The following is a 25,301-nucleotide window of genomic DNA, read 5'->3' as shown; positions in this document are numbered from 1 at the left end:
ATTCATTTTTAAAATAAGAAGCTCGAACTGTTTGGGCATGGACTGGAAAGTATGACAGAACTCTTTGCAGGCCATCTCTGCAGTAGATTGCAACTCTCTTTTTGACAGTTCTATCTTGACGGAAGATGTTGTAGTTGGGGATGGAAATGTCAGAATTTTTGGTGGCCTTCCTAAGCCAGGATTCAGACACGGCAAGGACATTAAAGTTGGCGGAGTGTGTTAAAGCAGTGAGATGGGCCTGGCTCAAGGCTAGCTTCGGGGCTGGGCCACTCGGTAGCAGCTAGCTAGCTGCGATTATTATAAACTCTGGTGTAATGGTCCAGAGCTTACGGCAGGAATCCGGTGATGTAGTGGCTTCTAGTCGTCTTAGTGAAGAGTCTGGGAGGCATCAGCTGTGTAGCCGAGTGATCATAGGGTCCACTAAGCAGGCCGGGAGATGGGCCTGGCTCAAGGCTAGCTTCGGGGCTGGGCCATTCGGTAGCAGCTAGCCAGCTGCGATTATCCGGTGTAATGGTCCAGAGCTTACGGCAGGAATACGGTGATGTAGTGGAGAAAAACAGTCCGATATGCTCAGGGTTGATATCGCGCTGTGCAGACTGGCATGTATTATCCAGGCTAAAAGAGGCTGGTGTCTGAGCTAAAAAGGTAAAGGCCGCTAGCAGTGGCTAACAATGACTAAATAGCTAGTAGCTAATTAGCTGGTTAGCTTCGGATGGAGGTTCTAGCTATAAGGTCTAAAAAATAGCAGATCCGTATCACATTGGGTGAGGCGGGTTGCCGGAAGGTATACGTAAGTAAAAAATTGAAAAAGATTGAAATATATTGCAATATATACAAAAAAATATAACATTTACAACAACAAACACGTCTTAATGCTACGCCATCTTGGATTACAAGATGACTCAGTTAAAAACCATTGGATTTAGCAAACTCTGAAATTATTTAGTATTTCTGTGCCCATGAAAACTGTTTTCCAGCGTAACATAAGGAGCCACTAAATGACACATAGTTCGAGTTCATTTCAGAATACAAAAAAAACTGTCCGACAGCAATATCCAGTATTTAAGTTGAAGTTCATCATATGGCAAGCGTAACGTTATGACTATAACTACTGTTCCCTGGAGGAGGGAAACTAGGTACAACATACTATTAAATTCACGTCTCGCTGGAAGCTCCACCTTGAAACCCTCCTGTCAATAAGAGAAAGGACGCATACCTGATTACGCATGTAGAAGTAGAACTAGTCTACCTGGTTACACATATAGAAGTAGGACTAGTCTACCTGGCCTGCACACAAATGTAGGCCTATAAATGTGCCCATTTTGAGGATGGAGGCCACTGTGTTCTTGGGGACTTTCAATGTTGCAGACATTTTTTGGTACCATTCCCCAGATCTGTGCCTCGACACAATCCTGTCTCGGAGCTCTAAGGACAATTTATTCGACCTCTTTGCTTGATGTTTGCTCTGACATGCATTGTCAACTGTGGGACATTATATAGACAGGTGTAATCACACACAATATGATTTCATGTGGCACAAACAAAAACACAAATTCTCAGTCAAATATATAAGTCAGAATACAGCCTTTCTATTCTCTCATGTTATTTCAGGATCTCTGAATGTTCTTCCACACAGAGAGCAGTGGTAGGACTTTTACCGTGTTTATCCTCTAATGCTCCTTCAGGCTACTTGACCAGGTAAAACCCTTTCCAGACTGGGAGCATTGGAAAGGCTTTTCTCCTCTGTATCCTCTCATGAGCTTTAAGGTACGCCATTCGTGAAAATATATTTTTACACTGGGAGCAGAAAATGCTTTTCTCCTGTGTGTATTCTCTCATGCCTTTTCTGGTTAGTTAACATGGTAAAACTATTTCTACACTGGGAGCATTGGTAAGGCTTTTCTCCCGTGTGTGTCCTCTCATGCAGTTTTAGGTTCCCTAACCAGCAAAAACTATTTTCACAGTGGGAGCAGTGGTGTTGTCTCGCTGGTTTGGGCGTCTCTGGGTCTGGTTCCCCTGAAGGACTCTTCCCACTGTCAGAGTGAGAGTCTGGTTTCTCTCCTTGCAAAGACACACATAGTATGACGTTAAACAGAGACCTAAATGAAACCTCCACATGATAAAACTGTCTTCCTATGAGGTTTAATCTAGACTAGATCCCTCAATAAAAGAGCAGAACTGGTCATCACAGAGTGGATGTAGTGCTTTGCAGGCTGGGTAAATCCATTTGAATTCAATACATTTTTGACAGCATCCCTTTTGATTTAAAGAAATCTTTCCTTCCATGTTTGACTATGGAAGAAGTGGTAAGAAAGTGACTTCATGTAACTGAATGTAAAAACATCCATGAGATATACAGTACCAGTCAAACGAGTGGACACACCTACTCATTCAAGGGTTATAATTATTTCTTTTACCATTTTATCTACATTGTAGAATAATCGTGAAGAAATCAAAACTATGAAATAACACATATGGAATCATGTAGTAACCAAAAAAAGTGGTAAACAATTCTAAATATATTTTAGATTTTTCAAAGTAGCAACCCTTTGCCTTGACAGCTTTGCACACGCTTGGCATTCTCTCAACCAGCTTCACCTGGAATGCTTTTCCAACAGTCTTGAAGGAGTTCCCACATATGCTGAGCACTTGTTGGCTGCTTTTCCTTCACTCTGGTCCAACTCATCCCAAACCATCTCAATTGGGTTGAGGTCAGGTGATTGTGAAGGCCAGGTTATCTGATGCAGCACTCCATCACTCTCCTTCTTGGTAAAATAGCCCTTACACAGCCTGGAGGTGTGTTGGTTCATTGTCCTGTTGAAAAACAAATAATAGTCCCACTAAGCGCAAACCAGATGGGATGGCGTATCGCTTCAGAACGCTGTGGTAGCCAGACAGGTGTGTGCCTTTCCAAATCATGTCCAATCAATTTAATTTACCACAGGTGGACTCCAAACAAGTTGTAGAAACATCTCAACGATGATCATTGGAAACAGGATGCACCTGAGGTCAATTTCAAGTCTTACAGCAAAGGGTCTGAATACTTATGTAAATAAGGTATTTCTGTTTTTTATTTTTAATAAATGTAAAAAAAAAATCTCCAAACCTATTTTCTCTTTGTCATTACGGGGTATTGTGATGTCATTACGGGGTATTGTGTGTAGACTGATGAGGATTTTTATTTATTTAATCTATTGTAGAATAAGGCTGTAACGTAACAAAATGTGGAAAGACTTAAGTGACAAAAAAGGGGGTTAAAGACATATAAAAATATAGATATAATGTTTTACATCTCTTAGATATCAGACAGACACTTCAGAACAAACTTCCTTTAGATGTTCTGGGGGAGACAATGTTACTATGGTTACTGTTGTTCCAGGTTGTGAATGTTATCCAATGCGTTACTATGGTTACTGTTGTTCCATGTTGTGAATGTTAACAAATACGTTACCATGGTTACTGTTGTTCCATGTTGTGAATGTTATCCAATGTGTTACTATGGTTACTGTTGTTCCATGTTGTGAATGTTATCCAATGTGTTACTATGGTTACTGTTGTTCCATGTTGTGAATGTTATCCAATACGTTCCTATGGTTACTGTTGTTCACTGTTGTGAATGTTATCCAATGTGTTACTATGGGTTATAGCAGTATGGACAAATATTTTTTGTTGATACTTCCATGGGTCTTACAGTTCAAAATCAAATAGCAAAATTATCCTTGGTATAACCTTCTTAAAACAGTACAATACAGGGGAAGCCCTTCATGTTGTTTAAACCTTCTTAAAACAATTCCATATAGCTTAGAAGAACCCCCCCCCCTCAGACAGGTCTTAGACTGTAATGGGTTAAAACTATCTGAGACTTACATTACTCTGAGACTAGTTATCCTGGGATCTAACATTACTCCGAGACTAGTTATCCTGGGATCTTACATTACTCTGAGACTAGTTATCCTGGGATCTAACATTACTCCGAGACTAGTTATCCTGGGATCTTACATTACTCTGAGACTAGTTATCCTGGGATCTAACATTACTCTGAGACTAGTTATCCTGGGATCTAACATTACTCTGAGACTAGTTATCCTGGGATCTTACATTACTCTGAGACTAGTTATCCTGGGGAATAGTTTTAATACATTTGCAAAAAATCTAAACCTGTTTTTGATTTGGCATTAAGGGTATTGTGATGGCATTATGGGGTATTGTGATGGCATTATGGGGTATTGTGTGTAGATTGATGAGGATTTAAAAAATAATCATCAATTTTAGAATAATGGGATGCACCGATATCACATTTTTGGCCAATATTTTCCTTGCCCCAAAAAACGATACCGATAACCGATATTTAAATTTTTAGCGGCCTTTTAACATTCTAGTACAGTTAAAAAGTTAAACACACACACGGACGCAGCGGTCTAAGTCACTGCATCTCAGTGCAAGAGGCGTCACTACAGTCCCTGGTTCCAATCCAGGCTGTATCACATCAGGCCGTGATTGGGAGACCCATAGTAGTTGTCTATTATTGGTGTAGAGCGGAAGACAAAGGAGAGGGATCCCACATGTGGATAGGAAAACACAAATTATCATTATTACTGGAAAATATTCATTTAAAATCCAGGAATTGAACAACTTTGACTCTCTAGGTCAAGCCAGTAGGTTACAGTAGGTTGTAACTCTCTAGGTCATGCCAGTAGGTTACAGTAGGTTGTAACTCTCTAGGTCATGCCAGTAGGCTACAGTAGGTTGTATCTCTCTAGGTCATGCCAGTAGGCTACAGTAGATTGTATCTCTCTAGGTCATGCCAGTAGGTTACAGTAGGTTGTAACGCTCTAGGTCATGCCAGTAGGTTACATGCCAGTAGGTTACAGTAGGTTGTATCTCTCTAGGTCATGCCAGTAGGTTACAGTAGGTTGTATCTCTCTAGGTCATGCCAGTAGGTTACAGTAGGTTGTATCCACGTGGAAACAATTATCAACCCAATGTGGAAAGTGTCGAATTTGGTCAACAACAAAAAAAAATGGCTTATTTGCTACGTGAGGTTTACTTGATCCAACAGAAGTTTCTTAATGATTAAGTTGTTATGTAGACACGTGACGTACCGACAACTTTGATAAAAACACTACAGGAGTTGTCTCCAGATCACTATGCATATTCATGCTAGTAGCTTAGCATCTCTCTCCATTGAATACAGGCGGTTGACGACAACAACCCTCATAGAATATAAACAATAGTTTACAATAGTAAGATTAAGCCACCAATCCAAAGAAAGGATAGGCAGGAGCTAGACAACCCACAGTGCCGCTTTGTGGACAACTACTCCCCTTGTTAGGGCGGAGACATCTTGTCAGTATATCCATAATCTTTGGTGTAGCCAACCCAACTCTCACATGGCACTATTGGGGGGCACGGTGTGTAGTAAAACATCACTACATGAAAATCACTACATGCCGTGCCCCCCAGTCTGCGGTCAGCAGATAGACCCTTCTCAAATATAAATGTTAAGTCACTTTTTGGAAACGGAACAGAGAAAACAAGGGGTAGCTTGTTCTCTACGTCGTCTGATTCTAGACATATCAGTCATCATCCTGGGCCCTCCGTTGAAGAGGTATTGACGAGCCAACTCCGAATATCCAAAGTTAAAAACACATTTAAGGCGGTACTTACTGGTGTTAATCAGATCTCCTATCTCCTCCTCTTCATCTTTCAATGTGACAGTAATCTCCCCTTCCTTCTTCACTCCAAAAACTGCATCCTCCTCTTTCTCTTCCTCCTCTTCTTTTACTGTAACATCCTCCTCTTTCACTCTGAACGAGTCTTCCTCTTCTTTCACTGTAATGTCTTTCTCTTCTTCTTTCACTGTAACAGCCTCACTCTCTACTTCTTGTTTTACTGTCACATCCTCTTCTTCCTTCTCCTCTTTCACGACAATGTTCAGCCCCAGAGCTTCTTTCTCCGTCCAGCAGACCTCCTCTTCTTTAACAAGAGGGGAGTAGTTTAGTGAGCTCATGTTCGGGGATGTTAGCTAGCTAGCTAGCTATCATTAGCGACTAGCCTAGTGCTAACTTAACCAGCCAGCTACTATAGCTGACTAATACAAAATAACGTAATATTAAATAGGTTAACAAGTAGATACGACAGAAGTGTGTCAAAAACACAGTAGCTAATATACACCGAAAGCGTATAAATAGCTTGAATCTTTCGGCTATGTTGGCTAGCAAGCTACCGAGGTGGTTGACGAGCTGTTTATGAAGAACCGTCCACTAGATTATACGTCACGCTGGCAGCGTCGCCTGAAAGACGCACGTCGCGGTCTGCTGACTGGAGGGGAAACGCAGTTGAGGATCATATTTTATTTTCAGACAAAGATTATTTTAAATGGATTTAATTAAATAATACTATTATATTGAGACATACAAAGACAGGAATGTGTTGATTGATTAGTGCGAGTAAAAAAATGTTTACTACAGCACATTTAAGGCAGTTTCATTAAGTCAAACTAAATCTAAATTAGCAGCTAGCTACTGTAGGTCCATACTGCTCCTACACGGTGTATCAATACATCATGTAGATGTATATAATGAACAGACTAGGTCTATACTGCTCCTACATGGTGTAACAATACATCATGTAGATGTATATAATGAACAGACTAGGTCTATACTGCTCCTACATGGTGTAACAATACATCATGTAGATGTATATAATGAACAGACTAGGTCTATACTGCTCCTACATGGTGTAACAATACATCATGTAGATGTATATAATGAACAGACTAGGTCTATACTGCTCCTACATGGTGTAACAATACATAATGTAGATGTATATGATGAACAGACTAGGTCTATACTGCTCCTACATGGTGTAACAATACATCATGTAGATGTATATAATGAACAGACTAGGTCTATACTGCTCCTACATGGTGTAACAATACATCATGTAGATGTATATAATGAACAGACTAGGTCTATACTGCTCATGCATGGTGTAACAATACATCATGTAGATGTATATAATGAACAGACTAGGTCTATACACGGTGTAACAATACATCATGTAACAATACATCATGTAGTAGATGTATATAATGAACAGACTAGGTCTATACTGCTCCTACATGGTGTAACAATACATCTTGTAGATGTACACTACCATTCAAAAGTTTGGGGTCACTTTGAAATGTCCTTGTTTTTTAAAGAAAATCATTTTTTTTCATTTATTTACCTGTTTTTGCTTTGTCATTATGGGGTAATGTGATGTCATTATTGGTTATTGTGTAGATTGATGAGGGAAAAAATGATTGAATCAATTTTAGAATAAGGCTGTAACGTAACAAAATGTGGAAAAAGTGAAGGGGTCTGAATGCTTTCCGAATGCATTGTATATATAGGGGCAGTACTTAGTGACATCACTTCATGAAACAGGAGGTACAAATATATAACATAGATTCACAATATCAACATTCAATGTATCAAAATATATGACCAAGCTGGAAGTGGAAACGCCAGCCCAGCCACAATCCTAGAGGTTCACTGATGATCAACCTCCTCCTTCACATCTGACTCCTGATGATCAACCTCCTCTTTTACATCTGACTCCTGATGATCAACCTCCTCTTTCACATCTGACTCCTGATGATCAACCTCCTCCTTCACATCTGACTCCTGATGATCAACCTCCTCCTTCACATCTGACTCCAGTGATCAATCCAGAGCGTCTTCTTTTTGGGGGAATCCCAATAGACGACTTCATCCAATAGGCCGTCATCACTACCACCGCCCACAAGTTAATTGTCTTTCAGGTTATTAATGGGAAGAACATTAGCAATAGGTCCTGTCTGGTAACTTGTCTCGTTTAATGGATTCACATTGGCAGGTTCACAGGGAGAAACACCATTAAAAAAACTGAGTTGATCTTAAACTGCAGAAACACTTTTGGAAGTCTATAACTGCATCAAAGTCTGTGGCCTGTGATGTTGGGACAAATGATAGTCCCTTATTATACAAGAGACAAAATTAACAAATTCTACAGCACAACGGCAGAGTCATGTCTTCAGTGTAAAACTAACAATGACTCAATAATCCTTCTGGGAATGTTATGATGTCATAAAGTTATGGGCGGAGTTAGAAAGTTGGCTGTCAGAAGTACAGTTATACAATGTAAAATTACTTTTAATCTGTCTGTCTGTATATTTCAAAACATGACATTTGAGGGTGCAGTGAGATACCCCAGATACTTTTCTCATCAATCATCTTAAAAATTATACTTAATTAAAACCTGGAAATCAACCAATCCACTGTTGTTAATTCAAAAGAAAGGTCAAATGCTTTATTATCTAAAAGTTGAAAGTGACGGAGAGAAATAAAATGGTGCTGATGCGGGCGCTGGCTGTCTTCTAGTGGGTCTGGGCAGGTGTGATGTAGTTAATGGAGATGGAGGTGTGTTCTAGTGGGTCTGGGCAGGTGTGATGTAGTTAATGGAGATGGAGGTGTGTTCTAGTGGGTCTGGGCAGGTGTGATGTAGTTTTAATGGAGATGGAGGTGTGTTCTAGTGGGTCTGGGCAGGTGTGATGTAGTTAATGGAGATGGAGGTGTGTTCTAGTGGGTCTGGGCAGGTGTGATGTAGTTTTAATGGAGATGGAGGTGTGTTCTAGTGGGTCTGGGCAGGTGTGATGTAGTTAATGGAAGTGTGTTCTAGTGGGTCTGGGCAGGTGTGATGTAGTTAATGGAGATGAAGGTGTGTTCTAGTGGGTCTGGGCAGGTGTGATGTAGTTAATGTTTGTATGAGGTTGTAATATGTATGTGTATGTTTATAAAATATCAAATGAAATATATGTTTTAAGTCCCAATGCAAAGTTACACCTTATTACATTAAACCAATCAGAATTTAGAAGAATGCCAAAGTCAGGTGTGAAGTAATATAGAGGACCAGCCTATTCCCTATGATGTAAACTACAACAGAAATATCTTCAAATGTATACCTTCATATTAAACCAATCATTTGCCCTCATGACTTGAGTGATTGAAGTAAACCAACGTTTTGGAAATACATAACGCCATCTAACCGAATATCAAAGAATGTTAGCTATATGCAGTTATCTTAGCCAGCCAGCTAACGTTAGCTATATGCAGTTATCTTAGCCAGCCAGCTAACGTTAGCTATTTGGTCAACTAGCTATGGTCAGCGAGCTGGAGCCCAACAACTGGAGACCAGTTAGAACCCAACTAACAACACCCAGCTAAAAACATAACTGCAGATCAAAAGAGACAAACAGACTGATGGCAGGGAAAATCCCCAAAATCCAAAATATAAAGATTACAGGTGTCAGTCTGCTAGCGCGCTAGCAGTAAGCCAAGGTTGTAAAAGTTGCAGAACTCCCATAGTCTACTTCACAGAAAACATGCTGAAAAGTAGTGATGGGGAAACAAAGCTTCCTGAAGCATTGATGCTTTCCAGCCAATTGTGTCAAAAATAGGTTCATTACTCAAGGCTTTGAGCGACACAGAATTTAGAACAGCCACATTTTTATAGATGAAGTCACACGCCGTAGCAGCGTAGCCATTATGTCATATATTAAACCACTGGCCGTGTTCGAGAGCATCAAATCCATGCTGCATTGTGGGTAAACGGTGACTGGCTGACTGATTTATAAATAATAATGAGTAGTTATTTATGATGTAAGGTGATTTGTAAATCAGTAAGTTGGCAGTCGCCTGCAGTGTCGAACCAGCCCAATACCAAATCAATCAGGTGGTTGTTCGATGAAACGACTCTTCAGACGTCATTGATGACGTGCTGCTGATAAAGTGATACAGGCATCAGCACACTGCTTTGAAGTTTAATGCTTTCAAGGCCTCGTACCTCCGGTATCAAACATAACATCCCCATCGAAAAGTTGACAAAACAAAAAGGAGCAAGCAGGTTGATTTTCTCTTTTGATTTGAGCCCACGGCAAGAAGGCACCAGAGCCTACCGTGCTAACGGGTTCCCACTAGATAACACAACGACACAGTTAATGAAAAGCATGAGGTGAAGCTTGAGCTAGATATCAACCTATCGAGCTAGTGTGACCTTCCTGGTCTCTCAAGTCAGTGAGTCACACAGGAAGGAGCAATGGATGGATAGTTCATTTATTTCCAAAGCTGCAATGATGGGACACACACAGTCTGGATGAATGATCAGTAGTGACGGGATATAAATAGCACTCCCACAGGAATTCTCCATTAATCTGCCCTATAATATACTAACAAAAAAATAATTGAAATGTCTATCAAAGTTATTGTGATCGTATAGTGGATTTAACAATTCCTAATAATTCCTAATTTACTAAAATAATATAAATACATTGTTTCCATGTGTCTCATATTCACTCCATCAGAATAAACTGTCATCCATTTTAGTATCAAAATATATCAAATTAACCTGAAGATTTACTCAATGTCCCCCTCTGGTGGCGAAGAAGTATAATACACCTAAACTAACAAAACCGTGCTGATAAACTGGCTGGTGTTCATGAGTTTATAAAACATATACTTTATACATTTGTCATAAATGACCTGCATTGATGAGACACACAGTGTGGATGAATGATCAGTAGTCGACAGGGTAAAAATAGCACTCCTAAAGAAGATGCATTTTCCAGTTAGATACCAACTTGAAAGAGGGAACTTTAGCATTAAACCCACATGGAAAACTGAGATTCGGCAAATAACATATAAAGAGAGGCTTGTTTGACGCCAAACCAACAACAGTAGTTACTAAAACATAAATTGCTAATGTATGATTTAAAAGGTGGATTTTATGATGTAATGTCAACTTTATATATTTCTATCCCGGGACTATTCAATTTTGAACTCACCCACAGAGCAATTCTCCATAAATCTGCTGTGGATTACCCAGAATCCCGAAATAAATTAATACATATGTAATAATTCAAAAACATAACTGGTTGTGCTTATAGGGAACCAGATCGTGAACACAACTAAGTTACTAAGTCTTTAACCACACTGTATTGTTACACTGGTGAGTAAAAACTCATGCTTCCTACACTAACTTTTTGTCTGAACATTATAATATATATTTTACGTCACACAAGCGTCATTGTATCAAAATCGCACATCTCTCTCCATCGCAGTCAGAGGTTCAGACTGAGCGTTACCCACTCCAGTCAACAGATGGCGGTGTGCGATTTTAAGGCAATGCTGTTAGGGTGACGTATAATCTAGTGGACCGAACGCAATGCTGTTAGTGTGACGTATAATCTAGTGGACGGAACGCTTCTTTCAGCAGCAGCAACAGTTATTCAGCCATCTCGGTAGCTTGCTAGCCAAAATAGCTGAATCAATAAAGCTCTTTAGACGCTTTAGTGTATATTAGCCACTGTATTTTAAACCCTCGTCTGTCGTCTAGTTAATTAGTTATCCTATTTAATTTCATGTTTACGGTGTTGTTGTTATTATTCAGCTGGCGGGCTGGTTAAGTTAGCATTAGCCTAGCTAGCTAACATCTCCGACCATGAGTTCACTAAATGACTCTCTTCCTGCTGAAGAAGAGACGGTCTGCTGGACGGAGAAAGAAGCTCTCACCAAAGAGGAGGAGGAAGAGAAGGATGTTACAATACAAAAACAAGTAAAGAGTGAGGCTGTTACTGTGAAAGAAGAAGAGAAAGACGTTACAGTGAAAGAAGAGGAAGACGCGTTCAGAGTGAAAGAGGAGGAGGATGTTACAGTGAAAGATGAGGAGGATTCAGTTTTTGAAGTGAAAGCGGAGGAGGGGGAGATTACGGTCTCATCGGAAGAAGAGGAGGAGGAAACTGGATATCTGGGCCCGATTTCCCAAACGGAATTTAAGGCATCCAGTGGTTCTAAAGATGAACTTAGCCATAAGATGGTTTTGAGAAACCGGGCCGTGATTACCACTGGTAAGTACTGTCTTAAAAACAGAGGTACAAACTCTGCAGTTGTTGAACTGATGTTTGGTGTTAAAGGGGAAATCGGCAATTGCTACATCCATATTTTGACTTTTAAATTATTTATTTATAGCCATTGATTCTTGAAGAATATAACACATGCCTCATGAGCTTAGTTCAACTGTTGTACCCCATCAGAACCCCAAATAAGCTTTTTTTACTCCAATGTTTAGAAACAATGTAAATCAACACTGTATAGCCTCAACATGGTTAAAACTATAATGTTGATATCACGGATGGTCAGTCCTTGCATCCATAGATCTGTCTATGAATTTGAGAGTAGTTAAATGTCTCCAGCCCCATCATCATCTTATTACCAAAACAGTGGTGGAATGACTGCTGTGTTATTGTTTCAACTGCAGATTGGTTGATTGATGTGTGTTTTTTTTAAAGGGACAACCTAGTATTTAAACAGCAACAAAATGGCTGCCAAGAGACTTGGTTTGGTTAACAGCTGAGGGATGGGGGTTGGAGAAATGTAACCACTCTCAAAATCATAGAGAATGCTATTGTAGCAACCGTAACCCAACACCTAGCGACCTCGTCAAGAAGTTCAGACATCTTGGTGTAACAGTTATAAGGTGTTGGCTTGACAGTCGCTGGACCCAGGTTTGAGTTCAGCTCAGGGCTTCCCCCCGAATTCACTACACTATGAATACAAGGACTGGCAATGCATGATGTCATAATGATAGTTTAACCAGGTTTCTAGGATATATAGTATATTCTAGAATTCATCCATGATGTCATAGTGATAGTTTAACCAGGTTTCTAGGATATATAGTATATTCTAGAATTCATCCATGATGTCATAATGATAGTTTAACCAGGTTTTAGGCTATATAGTATATTCTAGAATTGCCAGTGAAGATTTCCTGTGGGGGCAAATTATTAGAGCTGTTGATAAGTCATTGTGTAATATTCAGCCAATTTTTTTTCATGCCTTTACATTAAAGGCAAGACATGTTTTTTAAATTTATTTAAGTGTAACCTTTATTTCAGTTAAGTCAGTTAAGAACAAATTCTTATTTACAATGACTGCCTACACCGGACGATGCTGGGCCAATTGTGCGCCGCCCTATGGGACTCCCAATCACGGCCGGTTGTGATACAGTCTGGATTTGATCCAGGGTGTCTGTAGTGGCGCCTCAAGCACTGAGATGCAGTGTCCGCTGCGCCACTCGGGAGCCCCAAAATCATGTTCTAGTGCTGTCCCCAACTAAAAGACATCTTGGTCAACCAAGAGTCATCTGTTCTTTCTACCAATCGCCCCATGTGTTTTTATAAAATCAAATATACGTACTGAACTTGTCTGATGCTTTAAGCATTCTGTTTGATCAAATAATTAAGACACACAAATGACTCGAAGTCATAACTAGAGGGAGCCGGTCGTCAACATAACCTGACCAGAGGGAGCCGGTCGTCAACATAACCTGACCAGAGGGAGCCGGTCGTCAACATAACCTGACCAGAGGGAGCCGCTCGTCAACATAACCCGACCAGAGGGTGTCGGTCGTCAACATAACCCGACCAGAGGGTGTCGGTCGTCAACATAACCCGACCAGAGGGAGCCGCTCGTCAACATAACCTGACCAGAGGGAGCCGCTCGTCAACATAACCTGACCAGAGGGAGCCGGTCGTCAACATAACCTGACCAGAGGGAGCCGGTCGTCAACACAACCCGACCAGAGGGAGCCGGTCGTCAACACAACCCGACCAGAGGGAGCCGGTCGTCAACACAACCCGACCAGAGGGAGCCGGTTGTCAACACAACCCGACCAGAGGGAGCCGGTTGTCAACATAACCCGACCAGAGGGAGCCGGTCGTCAACATAACCTGACCAGAGGGAGCCGGTCGTCAACATAACCCGACCAGAGGGAGCCGGTCGTCAACATAACCTGACCAGAGGGAGCCGGTCATCACTATAACCTGACCAGAGGGAGCCGGTCGTCAACATAACCTGACCAGAGGGAGCCGGTCGTCAACATAACCTGACCAGAGGGAGCCGGTCGTCAACATAACCTGACCAGAGGGAGCCGGTCGTCAACATAACCCGACCAGAGGGAGCCGGTCGTCAACATAACCTGACCAGAGGGAGCCGGTCGTCAACACAACCCGACCAGAGGGAGCCGTGTTGGCATGCAACATGGCATTCTGCAGGTAGAAAATATCCTGATAAAAATAAATATCCTACAAATCACATTGGCTGCACATGGCCTGTCTACAACAAACTTGAAACATTGTATCAACTATCAACTGGGTCAGGAAACTCAGGGAGCAAGCTTGCAACATTGTATAAAATATTCTAGTCCCTCAGTTTCCTGCTCCAGTGAGTTCTGGACAGTAATCAGGTATTTTATGACATTTCCACTGGATCAGAGCATTACATTTTTCCCTTTTCTGCTGAGTGGTTATCGAAAGGGCGAGAGCTGGAAATATTTTATGAAAATACTTTGAGGAACTATTGTCACTTGCAATTGATTTTGATTAGACTTTGTTTACTTGCTGTTTGGATGTGAAGAAAAATTACTTTGAGAAGCTCCACAACTCATTAGTGGTGCAGCGTTAAGACAATGAGAAATACTATCAGACATCCCCAAATGGGCACATTTATAGGCCTACATTTGTGTGCAGGCCAGGTAGACTAGTCCTACTTCTATATGGGCAATTAGGTGTGCATCCTTACTCAACATTGACAGGAGTGTTTCAAACAAAAGACAATTAATAAATTGACAAAACTGATGCATCTTGCGGGGTAAGGTCTGGGTGATCTGCCATGGCTCGTTTCATTTAGTATTCGTTTGGGTCGGCATAGGGAATTAATCTATTTCTCCATAGTATGTTGTAAAGAAGTTGACTGACTGAAAGGAAGTGTAACTTTGATTATAATTACTCTTCCCTTAAGGAGGGAATTGAGGTTCAACACCTGTTTGTCCCTGCCCTTTCCTGGGTTGGTGAAGAGCGGCATTACATTTTAAGGAATAAATCCAAGCCTCACTCTCATCACCTGTGGACGGTGGTGCTTCCAGCGAGGCGTGGATTTGATAGTATGTTGTACCTAGTTTCCCTCCTTCAGGGAACAGTAGTTATAGTCATAACATGTGGATTTAATAGTATGTTGTACCTAGTTTCCCTCCTTCAGGGAACAGTCGTTATATTCATAACATGTGGATTTGATAGTATGTTGTACCTAGTTTCCCTCCTTCAGGGAACAGTAGTTATAGTCATAACATGTGGATTTAATAGTATGTTGTACCTAGTTTCCCCCCTTCAGGGAACAGTAGTTATAGTCATAACATGTGGATTTAATAGTATGTTGTACCTAGTTTCCCTCCTTCAGGGAACAGTAGTTATAGTCATAACGTTACGCTTGTCATATGATGAACTTCAACTTAAATAAGGGATCTTGCTGTCGGACAGTTTTTTTGTGTTCTGAAATGCACTCGAACTATATATAATTTAGTGGCTCCTTATGTTACGCTGGGAAAACAGTTTTCATGGGCACAGAAACACTAAATCATTTCAGAGTTTGCTTAATCCAATGTTTTTTAACAGAGTCATCTTGTAATCCAAGATGGCGTAGCATTAAGACGTGTTTGTTGTAAATGGTTTGTTTTTTTCATATATTTTTGGCAACACACCTCACCCAATGTGATACGGAACTGCAATTTTTTAGACCTTATAGCTGGAAACTCCAGCAGAAGCTAGCTATCAGAAGCTAACCAGCTAATTAGCTACTAGCTATTGAGTCATTGTTAGCCATTGCTACCTTTACCTTTTTAGATCAGACACCAGCCGCTTTTAGCCTGGATAACACCTGCCAGTCTGCACAGCGCGATATCAACCCTGAGCATATCGGACTGTTTTTCTCCACTACATCACCGTATTCCTGCCGTAAGCTCTGGACCATTACACCGGATAATCGCAGCTGGCTAGCTGCTACTGAGTGGCCCAGCCTCGACGCTAGCCTTGAGCCAGGCCCATCTCCCGGCCTGCTTAGTGGACCCTATGATCACTCGGCTACACAGCTGATGCCTCCCAGACTCTTCACTAAGACGATTAGAAGCCACTACATCACCGGATTCCTGCCGTAAGCTCTGGACCTTTGCACCAGATTGGCTATAGTGGCTAACGCCCTTGTCCCGAAGCTAGCACCAGTTAGCCTCGAGCCAGGTGCATCTCTCGACTAGCAAACAAATAACTCCAGCTACAATACCTCTTTTGCCAATTGGCCTGGACCCTTTGTCGACACAGACCCCGCCGATCCATCACAACTGGTCTGCCGACGCAATTCCATCCGATGTGCCCTCAACCGGCCTTTGCCAGACGTCGGTGACGCCCTTGTCCCGAAGCTAGCACCAGTTAGCCTCGAGCCAGGCGCGGCTCCCGGCTAGCATAGTAACGACTACCTAACGGCTTCCCTGGTTCATATATTGCTGTTCACTGGACCTTATGATCACTTGGCTACATAGCTGTTCATTAGTCACGGTTCTCCATTTTGTTTATTTTGTTTATCTGTCGGCCCCAGCCTCGAACTCAGGCCCAGTGTGTAGTTAACTGACCCTCTCAGCCCATTCATTGCCATTTTACGTGTTGTTGTCTTAGCTGATTAACTGTTGTCTTACCCGTTGTTGTCTTAGCTAGCTCTCCCAATCAACACCTGTGATTGCTTTATGTCTCACTTTATGTCTCTCTAATGTCAATATGCCTTGTATACTGTTTAGTTATCATTGTTTTATTTTACTGTGGAGCCCCTAGTCCCACTCAACATGCTTCAGAGAGCTCTTTTGTCCCACCTCCCACACTTGCGGTGACCTCACCTAGCATAACTTCAGAGATGCAACCTCTCTTATCGTCACTCAATGCCTAGGTTTACCTCCACTGTACTCGCACCCTACCATACCCCTATCTGTACATTATGCCTTGAATCTATCCTACCACGCCCAGAAATCTGCTCCTTTTATTCTCTGTTCACAACGCACTAGACGAACAGTTCTGATAGCCTTTAGCCGTACCCTCATTCTACTCCTCTGTTCCTCGGGTGACGTAGAGGTTAACTCAGGCCCTGTGTGTCCCCAGGCACTCTCATTTGTTGACTTCAATATTCGAAAAAGCCTTGGTTTCATGCATGTTAACATCAGAAGCCTCCTCCCTAAGTTTGTTTTACTCACTGCTTTAGCACACCCTGCCAACTTTAATGTCCTTGCCGTGTCTGAATCCTGGCTTAGGAAGGCCACCAAAAATTCTGAAATCTCAATACCCAACTACAACATTTTCCGTCAAGATAGAACTGTCAAAAAGAGAGTTGCAATCTACTGCAGAGATGGCCTGCAAAGTTGTATCATACTTTCCAGTCCATGCCCAAACAGTTCGAGCTTCTAATTTTAAAAATGAATCTTTCCAGAAATAGTCTCTCACTGTTTCCACCTGTTATAGACCCCCCTCGGCTCCCAGCTGTGCCCTGGACACCATATGTGAATTGATTGCCCCCTCCATCTATCTTCAGAGTCCGTTCTATTAGGTGACCTAAACTGGGATATGCTTAACACCCCGGCCGTCCTACAATCCAAGCTAGATGCCCTCAATCTCACACAAATTATCAAGGAACCCACCAGGTACAACCCTAAATCCGTAAACATGGGCATCCTCATAGATATTGTCCTGACCGACTTGCCCTCCAAATACACCTCTGCTGTTTTCAATCAGGATCTCAGCGATCACTGCCTCATTGCCTGCATCCGTTATGGGTCCGCGGTCAAACGACTACCCCTCATCACTGTCAAACGCTCCCTTAAAACACTTCTGCAAGCAGACATTTCTAATCGACCTGGCCCGGGTATCCTGGAAGGATATTGACCTCATCCCGTCAGTAGGGGATGCCTGGTTGTTCATTAAAAGTAATTTCATCACCACCTTAAATAAGCATGCCCCTTTCAAAAAATGTGTAACTAAGAACAGATATAGCCCGGGGTTAACTCCAGACCTGACTGCCCTGGTCCAGCACAAAAACATCCTGTGGTGTACTGCACTAGCATCGAATAGTCCCCGCGATATGCAACTTTTCAGAGAAGTCAGGAACCAATACACACAGTCAGTTAGGAAAGCAAAGGCTAGGTTTTTCAAAGAGAAATTTGCATCCTGTAGCTCTAACTCCAAAAAGTTCTGGGACACTGTAAAGTCCATGGAGAATAAGAGCACCTCATCCCAGCTGCCCACTGCACTGAGGCTAGGAAACACTGTCACCACCGATAACACCACGATAATCTAGAATTTCAATAAGCATTTCTCTACGGCTGGCCATGCTTTCCTCCTGGCTACCCCAACCCCGGCCAACAGCGCCGCACCCCCCGCAGCTACTTGCCCAAGCCTCCCCAGCTTCTCCTTCACTCAGTGTCCCACTATAATTGAGAATTTCAATAAGCAAGTTATTTTTAAAAATCTAACACAGCGGTTGCATTAACTTTTTATGGCTGCAGGGGCAGTATTGAGTAGCTCTGATTAAAGGTGCCCATTTCAAACTGCCTCGTACTCAATTCTTGCTCGTACAATATGCATATTATTATTATTACTATTGGATAGAAAACACTCTCTAGTTTCTAAAACCGTTTGAATTATATCTGTGAGTCAAACAGAACTCATTTTGCACAAACTTCCTGACCAAAGTGGAAAGTCTGAAATCGAGGCTCTGTTCTTCTTCCTGCCTATAAATGGGCATGATACGTAAGAGTCTATGTGCACTTCATAGACCTTCCCCTGGATGTCAAGAGGCTGTGAGAAGAAATTTCGTGTTTATCTTGGTCTGAAGTGGAATACAGGCTCTTTGTATGACGTGTCCCTCATTTCCGGTACTCTGGGGAGCGCGAGGTGGACAGTGGGATTGCCTTCTGTTTAGCTGCCGTTATGGACGACTACTATCTCCGGCTTTATTTTATTTGATACATGTGACCATATCATCGTAAAGTATGTTTTTTCAATATAGTTTAATCAGATTATTGAATTTTTTTCGGGAGTTTTGCCGTGTTCCGTTCTCTGACTTTGTTGACGATGGAGAGATCCGTGCCACTTGGCTAGTGCGCGTGCTAAATCAAGAGGGAAAGTTGCCGTTCTAAATCCAAACAACGATTGTTCTGGACAAAGGACCCCTTGTCCAACATTCTGATGAAAGATCAGCAAAAGTAAGAAACATTTTATGATGCTATTTCATATATCTGTCGTACATGTGAACTAGTCGTGGGCGCCCAACGTTTGGGTACTCTAGCTATACCGAAGCTGCATATCGTAATGAAGTTATTTTTAGAATTCTAACACTGCGATTTCATTAAGAACTAATGGATCTATCATTTCCTATACAACATGTATTTTTTAGTTATGTTTATGAATAGCTATTTGGTCAGAATATGTGTGTCAGAAAAAGTGTCAGGAAAAATCCGGACGTAGTGGGAAAAAGTAGCTAAGTTAGCACAATGTGTAACCATTGATTTCAGCTCTAAATATGCACATTTTCGAACAAAACATAAGTGTATTGTATAACCTGATGTTATAGGACTGTCATCTGAGGAAGAAAATCAAGGTTAGTCAAAAATTATATATCTTTTGCTTGTTTGTTACGATCGCTTACTTTTGCTACTGGGAAATTGCTTGTGTTTTTGGCTATTGTGGTGAGCTAATATAACGCTATATTGTGTTTTCGCTGTAAAACACTTGATAAATCGGAAATATTGTCTGGAATCACAAGATGCCTGTCTTTCAATTGCTGTACACTATGTATTTTTCAGAAATGTTTTATGATGAGTATTTAGGTATTTGACGTTGGTGTCTGTAATTATTCTGTCTGCTTTCGGTGCAATTTCTGATTGTAGGTGCAATGTAAACTATGATTTATACCTGAAATATGCACATTTTTCGAACAAAACATAGATTTATTGTATAACATGTTATAAGACTGTCATCTGATGAAGTTGTTTGTTGGTTAGTTTGGTTGGTTTGGTTGGTTCTTGGTTAGTTAGGTTGGCTTTGTGCATGCTACCTGTGCTGTGAAAAATGTCTGTCCTTCTTTGTATTTGGTGGTGAGCTAACATAAATATATGTGCTGTTTTCGCTGGACTTGTTAATGTGTGGAAGTTAAATATTTCGGAAAAATATTTTTTGAATTTTGCGCTCTGCGAAGGCAGCAGAATGTTGTGGGTGTGCCGCTAGCGGAACCCCGGGGCGAGAAAGGTTAACAAACAGATCACTGACCATTTCGAATCCCACCGTACCTTCTCCGCTGTGCAATCCGGTTTCCGAGCTGGTCACGGGTGCACCTCAGCCACGCTCAAGGTACTAAACGATATCATAATCGCCATCGATAAAAGACAGTACTGTGCAGCCGTCTTCATCAACCTAGCCAAGTCTTTCGACTCTGTCAATCACCGTATTCTTATCGGCAGACTCAACAGCCTTGGTTTCTCAAATGACTGACTCGCCTGGTTCACCAAATAACAAACTAACCAACCTCCAAATGAACTTCAATGCCATACAACACTTCTTCTGTGGCCTCCAACTGCTCTTAAAAGCAAGTAAATCTAAATGCATGCTCTTCACCCGATCGCTGCCCTCACCCGCCCACCCGACTAGCATCACTACTCTGGACGGTTCTGACTTAGAATAGGTGGACAACTACAAATACCTAGGTGTCTGACTAGACTGTAAACTCTCCTTCCAGACTCACGTTAAGCATCTCCAATCCTAAATTGAATCTAGAATTGGCTTCCTATTTCGCAAAAAAGCCTCCTTCACTCACGCTGCCAAACACCATCGTAAAACGGATCAGCGACCTCATTTACAAAATAGCCTCCAACACTCTACTCAGCAAATTGGATGCAGTCTATAACAGTGCCATCCGTTTTGTCACTAAAGCCCCATATACCACCCACCACTGCGACCTGTATGCTCTTGTCGGCTGGCCCTCGCTAAATATTCGTCGCCAAACCCATTGTCTCCAGGTCATCTATAAGTCTTTGCTAGGTAAAGCTCCACCTTAACTCAGCTCAGTGGTCACCATAGCAACACCCACCCATAGCACGCGCTCCAGCAGGTATATCTCACTGGTCATCCCCAAAGCCAACACCTGCTTTGGCCGCCTTTACTTCCAGTTCTCTGCTGCCAATGACTGGAACGAATTGCAAAAATCCCTGAAGTTGGAGACATATATCTCCCTCACTAACTTTAAGCATCAGCTATCTGAGCAGCTTACCGATCGCTGCAGTTGTACACAGCCCATCTGTAAATAGCCCATCCAACTGCCTACCTCATCCCCATGTTTTTATTACATTTTCTCTCTTTTGCACACCAGTATTTCTACTTGCACAACATCACATCTGTCACTCCAGTGTTAATTTCAAAATGTGTAATTACTTCACTACTATGGCCTATTTATTGCCTTACCTCCTTACTCCATTTGCACACACTGTATATAGACTTTCTATTGTGTTATTGACTGTACGTTTGTTTATCCCACGTGTAACTCTGTGTTGTTTTGTCACACTGCTTTGATTTATCTTGGCCAGGTTGCAGTTGTATATGAGAACTTGTTCTCAACTGGCCTACCTGGTTAAATAAAGGTTAAATAAAAAAATTAAAAAAATAATAATCGTAACTTTATTGACAACACCGAAATGGATACTGTCATTAACGCGGTTCTTCAATAATTACACATAATTCTTAATACTGTAGCTGTTTAGTTAGTCACATGTTCAACTATCATCAGCTGAATCAGGAAATCATTTTCTGAATGACAGTCACATGATAAACATCACGACATGCAACAACAACCAAAGTGCTTCTTCATTCATTACTCTGGTAAAGACAGTTATGCCGTGCTCCATGTTGGATCCAACATCCCCAACAAATTGATGTTTATAATGTTATTGTCTGCTTGATTTACTGTAGGGTCTCGTTAGTCTGTTTGCACACAGAGATACTTAGCTCATAATGTGTAGAGAACTGTTCCTTGATGGATAGGCTATTGTACAACACACAGAGCTATTTTCCTTTATTTGTTGTTTGGTGAAGTTATGGGTCCTACAGTAGGTCTATGTTATAGTTATGGGTCCTACAGTAGGTCTATGTTATTGTTAGGTGAAGTTATGGGTCCTACAGTAGGTCTATGTTGTTAGGTGAAGTTATGGGTCCTACAGTAGGTCTATGTTGTTAGGTGAAGTTGTGGGTCCTACAGTGGGTATATGTTGTTGTTAGGTGAAGTTATGGGCCAATTTGGCAAACAGTGTACAAACCCTCATTGTCAGGCTGATGGAAAGGCCAAAGAGCATTTCACTGGTTGAAGTGTTTTTTAAATACAAAGCGGTTGATTTGCGATGACACAAACATTATATTAAGCAGGACATTCAAACGATCCTTACAATTATAATCCAAAGTAGTGTGAAATGCACTCATAAGCAACCTGTAAATGGAGGTTACTCCCCTGAGTTTTCTCCTTTTCACATTCAGAATACATTGTGAAAAACTAAAATCTTTGCTCACCATTTTTGCTCCTGGCAGATATACTACGTCCATAACTAGTGGTTTCCTCATTACCAGATATACTACATCCATAACTAGTGGTTTCCTCATGACCAGATATACTACATCCATAACATGTGGTTTCCTCATTACCAGTTTTACTACATCCATAACTAGTGGTTTCCTCATTAGCAGATATACTACATCCATAACTAGTGGTTTCCTCATTAGCAGATATACTACATCCATAACTAGGGGTTTCCTCATTACCAGATATACTACATCCATAACTAGTGGTTTCCTCATTAGCAGATAACCACTAGTTATGGATATAGTATATCTGGTAATTAGGAAACCACTAGTTATGGATGTGGTATTTCTCATTACCAGATATACCACATCCATAACTAGTGGTTTCCTCATTAGCATGGAGGAGTTTCTGCAATCAAATTGCCCTCGTGCCACAATTTTAGCAACACAGAAAGGGGCCTGTATTGGAGACCAAAAGTCGTCTGCCACACTGCTTAGAGGTTCAACAACATGAATAACTTATTTCTAGCCTACAAGCTTAGATGTTCCTACTAATGTGAAAACAAGACAAAATATGACTTGTTGCTCATTTTAAGACTCAATTTTAACATTCATTACAGACATCAATTGTTGTACAACATCATGGCTATTCTGTTGGCATCACCTTTTACAGTGGATTACCGCTGTTGTGGGCCTTTAATCATCTGTCTGACTTTGTTGTTCACACAGGAGAGATACTGAACTATCGTGGATCCTCTGGGGAGCCTCAACAACCTCATGATGCTGTAGAGGCAGAGAAGAGTCTCTCCAGATCAGAACACCTCAAGAAACACCAGCAGAGATCCACAGGGAAGGGAACTCACTGCTGCTCTGACTGTGGAAAGAGATTCACCTCATCAGGCATTACAATTCACCAGAGAACACACACAGGAGAGAAATCCTATAGCTGTGGTCAATGTGGGAAGAGATGTACTACATTTGTCCAGCTGACTCAACACCAGAGAACACACACAGGAGAGAAACCATATAGCTGTGGTCAATGTGGGAATAGTTTTGGTGCATCTAGAGATCTGACAGTGCACCAGAGAATACACACAGGAGAGAAATCTTATAGCTGTGGTCAATGTGGGAAGAGTTTTGGTCGATCTAGCACTCTGACTCTACACCAGAGAATACACACAGGAGAGAAATCTTATAGCTGTGGTCAATGTGGGAAGAGTTTTGGTCGATCTAGCACTCTGACTCTACACCAGAGAATACACACAGGAGAGAAATCTTATAGCTGTGGTCAATGTGGGAAGAGTTTTGGTCGATCTGGCCACCTGACATTACACCAGAGAACACACACAGGAGAGAAACCTTATAGCTGTGGTCAATGTGGGAAGAGTTTTACTACATCTAGCAATCTGACTCTACACCAGAGAATACACACAGGAGAGAAACCTTATATCTGTGGTCAATGTGGGAAGAGTTTTTCTTCTTCAGGCTATCTAACTATACACCAGAGAATACACACAGGAGAGAAACCTTATAGCTGTGGTCAATGTGGGAAGAGTTTTTCTTCTTCAGGCTATCTAACTATACACCATAGAACACACACAGGAGAGAAACCATATAGCTGTGGTCAATGTGGGAATAGTTTTGGTGCATCTAGAGATCTGACAGTGCACCAGAGAATACACACAGGAGAGAAACCTTATAGCTGTGGTCAATGTGGGAAGAGTTTTGGTCGATCTAGCACTCTGACTCTACACCAGAGAATACACACAGGAGAGAAATCTTATAGCTGTGGTCAATGTGGGAAGAGTTTTGGTCGATCTAGCACTCTGACTCTACACCAGAGAACACACACAGGAGAGAAATCTTATAGCTGTACTCAATGTGGGAAGAGTTTTGATACATCTAGCCATCTTAATGTACACCAGAGAATACACACAGGAGAGAAACCTTATAGCTGTGGTCAATGTGGGAAGAGTTTTACTACATCTAGCAATCTGACTCTACACCAGAGAATACACACAGGAGAGAAACCGTATAGCTGTGGTCAATGTGGGAAGAGTTTTACTACATTGAGCAATCTGACGGTACACCAGAGAACACACACAGGAGAGAAACCTTATAGCTGTGGTCAATGTGGGAAGAGTTTTGGTCAATCTAGCACTCTGACTCTACACCAGAGAACACACACAGTAGAGAAATCTTATAGCTGTGGTCAATGTGGGAAGAGTTTTGGTCGATCTGACAACCTGACATCACACCAGAGAACACACACAGGAGAGAAACCTTATACTTGTGGTCAATGTGGGAAGAGTTTTGGTCAATCTAGCACTCTGACTCTACACCAGAGAATACACACAGGAGAGAAATCTTATAGCTGTGGTCAATGTGGGAAGAGTTTTGGTCGATCTGGCCACCTGACATCACACCAGAGAACACACACAGGAGAGAAATCTTTTATTTGTGGTCAATGTGGGAAGAGTTTTGGTCAATCTAGCAATCTGACTGTACACCAGAGAACACACACAGGAGATAAACCTTATAGCTGTGTTCAGTGTGAGAAAATACATACATGAAGGAGTTATTTTGTGATATCAATGAATTAATGTCACAATGTAGAATGTTTTAACATTGTAGTATGAGTATTTTAAGGAGTTTCACAATGTAGAACCCTAATTCAATTGATTTCAGCGTGATATGGGTATTAGCCTTGGGAAAAATCCAGGCTCTGAATGAAAAGAGTACTATTTATGTGATTTAACAAAAAGTGACTAACACAAAAAGAGCTTTTGTTACACTTACC

At 41.5% G+C, this 25,301-nt stretch overlaps 1 protein-coding gene and 1 pseudogene across 1 annotated transcript in view; one reads left to right on the top strand and one right to left on the bottom strand.

Annotated features, from left to right (window-relative positions):
* LOC139549080 (zinc finger protein 180-like) overlaps positions 1-6,249 on the bottom strand; it is a 93,732-nt gene extending 87,483 nt beyond the window's left edge. Inside the window, exon 1 of the mRNA XM_071359199.1 lies at positions 5,668-6,249. Coding sequence (XP_071215300.1) covers positions 5,668-6,010 — 343 coding nt within the window. The 5' untranslated portion in view covers positions 6,011-6,249. The remainder of the gene's footprint in view (positions 1-5,667) is intronic.
* A 5,010-nt stretch (positions 6,250-11,259) lies between these two features.
* Positions 11,260-25,035, top strand: LOC139547836 (zinc finger protein 271-like; annotated as a pseudogene).
* Positions 25,036-25,301: the final 266 nt, after the last annotated feature.

Source organism: Salvelinus alpinus, chromosome 2, assembly GCF_045679555.1.
Source record: "Salvelinus alpinus chromosome 2, SLU_Salpinus.1, whole genome shotgun sequence".
NCBI classification, from domain to species: Eukaryota; Metazoa; Chordata; class Actinopteri; order Salmoniformes; family Salmonidae; genus Salvelinus; species Salvelinus alpinus.
The sequence above is the reverse complement of the archived record's forward strand: the minus strand, read 5'-3'. Positions and strand labels throughout refer to the sequence as shown.